Raw genomic sequence first — 8,232 nt, 5'->3', positions numbered from 1 at the left:
TTTGATAGATGTCAGTTTGAGGGACATAGAGGAATTCTTCTAGTAAAGCACCCAACCTGCAAGTTACAGTAATCTACCCTTCCGGGAGAGTCTGACTTTTTGGACTCAGTGAATGTTTGGTGTTTTAAGTACTGTTTTAAGATTGGAAACTAGACTGCACTCTGTCGAGGTGCCAACGTGCACCTTGTTGGCTGGCCCCATAGCCAAATGTGTCTGGTAATTTACGTCACCTTCAGAAGAAAACGACAAGTGCGACCCCAAATATGGTGTGAATATGAACGTCATATTCACCCCATATTTGGGTAGGTGGGTATGTATGGCCACGTACATGTGGATACCCACAGACAGCTATTATCAACCTACTTGCACTCTCTGCTGTAATTATAGGCTACAGGAAATATTATGTGTGCGTGCAACGCTCATGTGTGTTTGCACTCTCATGACTCAAACCCAGATGGTCTCTCATATAAAGGGTGAACCTTGGCCCCATGCAGCCAACCACCAGACAGGCCACCACATCCCTCCTATTATACTGACATCAAAAACAGACTGCGTCAGCTGCTCCTAAATGGACAAGCTAATGAACAAGTACCTTGTTAATTAGTAATCATCAAATCCCAAAGTATCCCTTTTTACCTAGCTTTGTAATTATAATAATGAAAAGATGGCCAAGATTAAAGCAGAATGAAGAGAGCAAGAGGCTTGTGCTCAGATTTATGGGAACGGTGGAATAACATGGTATTATTTGGGCAAACCCTGTTTTTCACCCCAGCTGGAAGCGGGGGTGTTTTAAACTGGCAGCTTTTATAGATTATTATAGTTGTACGTTAATTTTAGATGATCTACTTAAAATACTATACATAGAATGTAATGGTAAGCTAAACTACTAATATTGTAATAATCTGTCATCAATCCCTTCAAAACAAATTAAAATAACAGTTATTCCCCAGCCCTGGCATCAACAAGAACAAGGGCTGTCCTGTCTCTACTCTGTCCTCAAATTCTAAGGAATTCTGCTGTTTAAAAGAACAGCTCTGTATTGAGGGATACCAACTCCATTTTCCCTCTGCTTTTCCACTTCCGCGGCAATCAAGCAATCCCAGGCATAGACTGTGTGTGTGTGTGTGTGTGTGTGTGTGTGTGTGTGTGTGTGTGTGTGTGTGTGTGCGTGCGTGCGTGCGTGCGTGCGTGCGTGCGTGCGTGCGTGTGTGTGCGACACGTGCGGTGGTGATGCACTCAGCAAGTTGTTTGGAGACAACAACAACAAATCTGCCTGGCTGAACCAGACGCCCTTTGTTGCTATTTTCTGTTTGCCTGATGGAGTCTCTTCATCCTCAGTTACTGGAACACTTTCCTCATAAGTGAACATCTCTGTCATGTTGTGCTGTAAAACAGATGCATGGACCATGTTCTTCTTTGTCATAACAATAGCTGTCTAAAAACATAAAGGCTATTAAATGTATAGTCTGTTTTCAATTGTGCTAAGTGTATGTGACCTATTTGGAGACAACGATAAGTATTCTCTGGGATATGTTTTGGATCATTGCTTTACAAAGTTACCATGTTTCCTGTGTTGGATCATGACAACGTGTTCCTTGGATCATGGTTTGGCCCGTTCTTTTCAGCATTAACATTTCAACCGTCCCTTAGGGAACAGATATTTCCATGGCTTTCTGATTGTGCAGTTATTCCCCCAGCCAGTGGACTGGGCAGGCCACCAATCTGGCACGCACAACCACATGGTGTCCCCTCGGCCTCATGTGACCCACATGCCTTGCCATTCAAGGCTTGGCCTTTAGTTGGTTTATCATTCTGTGGTTTTCAGCTTAGCCACTTAAACCTCAATATACATAGTCGAATGGAGCCACCCAGGGGTCTATACTGGGTCTGCTCCGTTTCCCCCTCTACAACAAATCTACAAACTTACAATGTGTTGTGCTGTAATGCACTGTGAGTGAACAGAGAGGAAGAGAGATGGAATGACATGCAGCAGGGGTTGACACTAAAGTCTAAAAGAGGCCTTGGGCAAGTACAGGTCATGCCCAGTTGCCCGAAAAGTAAATCCCCCATTATAAAATGATAGGTAATGTAAAATCCAATTGCTGAGTGGCGACAGTGATTTTGGAAAACATTATGCAACTGCAAGTTGTAAGAAGGTAGCATCGTTCTTGATGAATAGACAATATTCTGGGAAGTGGAGTTTGCTTTCAGGTTGCAACCTGAAAGCAAACTCCATTTGCCCCAACGTTTTATTCACTTGCTACGGGCAGTCGGGCAACCATTAGTGTCCTTGTGCAGTATGGATTGGAAGATTGGAAGATTTGAAGCTGGGCCAGCTGTAGGAAACGACTAGCATTATTTATATGGTATGCAGTATACACTAGTACTTACGTAATTGGTGAGTCACCAGATTTCCCTGTACTAAACATCACCCATTGTGCACTGAGCTACACATGACATTAAGAAGCCAACTGAGGTCTATCTTCTAATCTAAGAACCTAAACGCCATGTGTCAAAAGGAGGCATTCATGGCTGCTGGTGATACAGTATCCTCCATGTTTTATCTGTAACTTAGTAACCGTATACATCACCTATTGAAAAGTATTGACTTAGTTTGCAGTGTGATAATGTTCCCTGTAGTATAGTTACGTAAATTAAATACAACTCAGGTTTTACTCAAGTAACATTTATGGTCACAGTGAAAGGTCCGATGTGCCGGGCTGATTGGACCCACCCTTCACACAATGTTGAAGGGTGGGATAAATCATGGTCACCTTGAAACAATGGTTCTCATTACAATCGCTTACATCATGTTACATCAGCAGTATCCTGGCTACATGGTAAAGTCACATGATGGCAAAGTCATGTGATATGATGAGTACCGTTGAGATAAATAAACAGAGAGGAAAAAACAAGCAGGGAAGACACGGTGTGTGTGTGTGTGTGTGTGTGTGTGTGTGTGTGCGTGCGTGCGTGCGTGCGTGCGTGCGTGCGTGTGTCTGAGTGTGTGTCTGAGTGTGTGTCTGAGAGTGCTGTGTCTGTGCGAGAGAACTGAATTGAGAGAGACATAAATGACAGAGATGATGTTTACATGCTTTGGCTATGTTTTCTCATGCCATGATGCCATTAAAGCTAATTTGAATTGAATTGAAATTGACATAGAGAGATTGTGAAAGAGAGAGAAAGATAAAAGGAAAGAAAGGTAAAGAGACAGAGAGAGAGAAAGAGAGAAGGGGGACCTGAAGGGGTTTGATGTGTCTCTAGGATACAGGGAAACCATGACAACACTAGGCTACTACAGTAAATTACCTCCTGTGATCTTGAGCTCCATCTCCTGTCTGCAAACAGCAAGTGCAGGTAAAAGGACGTCAACAGGCAGCTTAGCACCACCTGCTGGCCATTGCAGTCATTCTGGGATGACAACAACATTAAACAACATAATATACAGAATTCCCACAATGCTTTTTGGCAATAACCTTTATACCACTTTGTGTGTCGTGGACACATTTCTATGGGTCCCTTAATCTTTTGTTTCCTACATTTTGTTTTTAAATATTATTATTTATTTTCTTTTCAAGTAATTTCAAGAATAAATAAATTCCATAAATTAGAAAATATATATTTAAGAAGTTGTGAAAATAGCTCATCTAGACAGTCCAAGGCCTTCTAGGCTCTGTCTCCTCTCGAAGGATCCCACTCTGACCTCAGGCAGGGTACCTGGTTACGGTCTACAGTGCACTCACTGTACTGTTCTATACTAATTCTATATAATATATAGAACATTAGTACAGAATAAAATATTGCCAGGAAGCTATATAAGATATATTCGGCCCTTGGATGTTTTAATATTTTCTATGTTGTTTGTTGTACTATTTGTCTGTGTCACTGTGGTTTTTGGACTGATGTGTCATGCCAGTCAGTTGAGATGACAGAGATGCCACAACATAACTCTGGGGTGAGTCAGACAGTGCCCCGGCCTTTTCATCAGTGGAAACAAAATGAGCATAATATTGTCAAGGGTAGAGAGCCTAATGTCCTATTGCCATCCCACTCACACACATCATGAAACACCCCTGAAACTAGGACACGGCTCTGTCTCACAGTTAAAGGGATCCCTGGCTAATACGACAAATATGCCTTAATACATTATAATTGTCCTCTATAACTACATTGTAAAATTAAAAACACCTTAATAATTTTATTTCTTCTAGAAATAGCTACTCTTTCACTCAATAGGGGAAATGCCCATCGCGGGTTGATGATGTCATAAAACCATGTGTGAACTATCCCTATGGAATTTATGGCATGCATGTGCAAAATAAACAAAACTTAATATTTCCTATGGTTAATATGAGCATCAAATCAATATTTCAAATGTGTTTGTGTTTTTTCTTTTTCTTTTTTTGCACATGCCATAAATTCCATTGGGATAGATCACACCTGGTTTTATGACATCATCAACTTGCGACAGGCAAGTTGATGATCACCCTATTGAGTGAAAGATCATAGCTATTTCTAGAAGAAATAAAATATTTAAGGTGTTTTTAATTTTACACTGTAGTTATAGAGGACAATTATATTGTATTAAGGCATATTTGTCGTATTATGCAGGGATCCTTTTAAAGAGGTGGTGCCATAGTTTTGTACTTTTTTCTGTTTTGTATGTGTACATGGAGTTAGCATTACTCAAGCCCCCAGGTTATAATACACCAATACCAATATGTCTTCCCTGTGTATTCTCTTGTTTTAAAGATTTGTTTTTGGGCTTTTATGCCTTTATTGATAGGGCAGTAGACTGACAGGAAATGGGGGGAGAGATGGGGAGTGACATGGGGCAAAGGTCGCATGGATTGGGAATCGAACCAGCGACGCCACCAGGCATCCGTGTCTATGTGGCAATCGTGGCAATGCCTAAGTGGTATGCGCCTGGACCAGTAGGCCCCTCCCTTTGTATTTTTTGGTTACTTCCTAAAGGTTAAAGCCTCCGAGTCAAAAGGCCCAATTGAAATATGCTGATATAATGACATCATAATATCATCCCCTCCCCTTTTTACCATTCAACAACACTGTGGTTGTGGCTAACTTCAGCTGGGTCACCACCCACCTGACAACCAGGCATACTTATTAATGAGCAGGTGGGTGTGGTATGGCCACATAAAAACATAATCTGAACACTTTCTGTACACTTTTTTGAAAAGGATCTTCCTCCAAGTATAATCATAATACATGGTGATCATGTTTTTTGGGTGGAAAAATCACGGCACAATGTCTATACTTCAGAAGGTGTATGGTAGCCTACTCATTCAAGCCTGGTATAGTCTCAAATAGCCGAAGTATAAATAGTAAATCTGCAAATTAAATCATAGCTACAGTTTTCAAATAATTGTAGTAGTTTAAAGTATGAAGTATAAAAAGTATATAGGTAAGTATATAAAAGTACCTCAAAATTGTACAGTACACTACTTGAATAAATGTACTTAGTTACTTTCCACCCATTTTTGTTTGGCTCATAAAAATGGAGATCTGCATGTATTACGTGTTCTGTTGCTATGCAACTATCCACTATCTGAGTTATTTAGGAGCAATGTTGAATAAGAGTTGCATCATTATTATTGCATTGCATATTGCATTATTATTAAGCTTAAGCGTAAAATGGAAAAGTTTGAAACCTGATTTTAGACATTTTCACTAATCACAAATCAAACCAAATCTTTTTTTTACTTTTATATAGCCTACAGCATTTCTTAATAAATAGCCTACACACACACACACACACCCCCACACACACACACACACACACACACACACACACACACACACACACACACACACACACACACACACACACACACACACACACACACACACACACACACACACACACACACACACACACACACACACACAGAGAGAGAGAGAGAGAGAGAGAGAGAGAGAGAGAGAGAGAGAGAGAGAGAGAGAGAGAGAGACCGAATAGATGGTTCCTTCTGCAAAGCCACGACATAAACCATGTGAAAGACCAAATATCTACATAACATCTACATCACTACATAAACATTTTGTTAGGGATAATGCAAACCAAGCAATGAAGAATGAAACGAGGTAAACAACTCCTCTCTGCATTGGAAACCATTCCATTTGTTTTTCAGACAAGTTTAGAGAGTGATATGTAAAGCCTTGAATGCAATATTGACAGTGGCTATCAGAGACCAGTTGTTGTCGGGTGGGTAGGCTTTAAATTCCGAAATCTCTCTCGCTCTCTCTCCTCCCCCCACCTCACCCCCCCCCCAAATTTGAGTCTACCCACTTTTCATGGAAATTAACGGATCTGTGCAAGCAAGCAAAAACAGCTTGACCTGGTCCCTGCACCAATCAGTAGTCAGACCTGACAAATAACAGTCACAGTTTAGGTGTCTGCTTCAGAATGTTAAATGAGTAAAAGAACAAAAGCATTGGCATCAACAGTACAAAAAGTACAAATATATTTTGAATGTGTCACACATTTTGGGAAATGCCATCTATGCACCAGAGATGATTTGCCAGTTAGTTTACCCCAGACTCTATATTTAGGGTCCCCTGGAACAAATTCATTTAGAATGTAAACAATTGACTTGTGAATTAGGTGATGTGTGTGTGTGTGTGTGTGTGTGTGTGTGTGTGTGTGTGTGTGTGTGTGTGTGTGTGTGTGTGTGTGTGTGTGCACGTGCTTGTGCACGCGCGTGTGTCCTGCAGGGTCACATGGCAGGAGGCCGTCTGTCTTCCTGTGTCCCTTTTATGCCCATATATGGAGTATCGTGTCCGGTTATGGAGTCTAGGCCAGTCTATGAGGTCATATTGATCACATCCTTATATGGGGATAGGGGATTTGCAGTTCTATCGATATATTCAATGTTTGAAGTCTGTCTGCCCTATATCTGGGCTTGCCAGGATGAAGCCCCACTATGACGGACAAGCGTTGTGTGATCCATGGTAAGATTGAGTCCAGCTTGTTATGGTTACCACTGTTACCAGAATACTTCATGGACTCCATATTTTGGTCATGGAACTCCATAATTGGGCATGACTCACACATCACGGCACTGATGACACACAAGATCAAACACTGCCAGACGATATTTAAGCCAGCACATGCCCAAAGTAGTCACCACAGTTCACAGTTTGCAATTCTAACTGTTCTAATCTGATCAATCAACACTGGCAGCAAGTCAATAATTGTCAAAATGGCAACAGCTATGGAAGTTGATCAACCAAAGGGAAAGCAAGGCAGCAAGAAAAATATTGAAGTGAAGAAATGGAATGCTGTGGCAATGTGGTCCTGGGATATTGTCGTGGACAACTGTGCTATCTGCCGCAATCAGATCATGGATTTATGCATCGAGTGCCAGGCCAGCCAGGCCAGCCAAGTAGCTGAGGAGTGCAAAATCGCCTGGGGCGTCTGCAACCACGCGTACCACTTCCACTGCATCTCACGCTGGTTAAAGACCAGGCAGGTGTGCCCTCTGGACAATACGGAATGGGAGTATCAGAAGTATGGTATCTGAGCCTAGCCCTAAACAAGGGTCATCGAACATCTACAGAAGGGGTTCCCAAACCTATTCAGATCATCTCAAAAGAGAAATTCGATGTCTCAACGCACAATAATCAATGAATAAATCACTTGTCCTATTTGAAAAGATAGCCGATATACTAGCTCACAACACAATTGTGATGTGTTAACTTGTGAGCTTGTAGACCTGCTATTTTCACAAATACAAATATAAGTGTAGGTCAAAGGTCAAACAAAAAAACTGGAGAATTCAGAATTTCAGATTCTCTGAGTGAAAAATCTAGACGAAGCTAGAAAAGCTTTTCTAAACGAACATGACTCAAGTTAATCAGCACGAACTGCAGAACAGTGGCTATGAAATGAACTGGGAGAGTTCAACAAGGAATGCCCGGATATAGGGCCTGATTATCTGGAAGATCGGAAGTTCCTCAGTCACCTGACTGCCGATTCTTGCAGCCAAGCCCCCTGTGAAGAAGTGGGAGGAGGGGGTTCCTGGCTGGCAGACACCAGTGTGTGTATTGCTCTGCAGGACATGGTGAAGAAGGAAGAGCTGTTTAAAGAACTTATTTAAACAGCTTATTACTGATGATAACCTGCACCCCAATCCAATGTTACTAGCATCCCAAAGGAATTCCCAAGAAAATGATTTTGTCAACTTGGGACGAATCCAAAACAGATTCCAGAAA

At 41.5% G+C, this 8,232-nt stretch overlaps 1 protein-coding gene across 1 annotated transcript; it reads left to right on the top strand.

The window, feature by feature from the left end:
* Positions 1–7,220: 7,220 nt before the first annotated feature.
* LOC308304799 (E3 ubiquitin-protein ligase RBX1-like) lies at positions 7,221–7,541 on the top strand (the record flags this gene model as incomplete). Its single annotated transcript, XM_080749429.1, has 1 exon — positions 7,221–7,541. One exon carries the CDS (start codon positions 7,221–7,223, stop codon positions 7,539–7,541), a length of 321 nt encoding a protein of 106 aa, XP_080605555.1.
* Between the last annotated feature and the right edge of the window lie 691 nt (positions 7,542–8,232).

The sequence above is a fragment of the Nannobrachium achirus genome (genome assembly GCF_963921795.1).
Source record: "Nannobrachium achirus genome assembly, chromosome: 19".
NCBI classification, from domain to species: domain Eukaryota; kingdom Metazoa; phylum Chordata; class Actinopteri; order Myctophiformes; family Myctophidae; genus Nannobrachium; species Nannobrachium achirus.
Note: the sequence above shows the minus strand (reverse complement) of the source record. Positions and strands in the feature narration are given on the sequence as shown.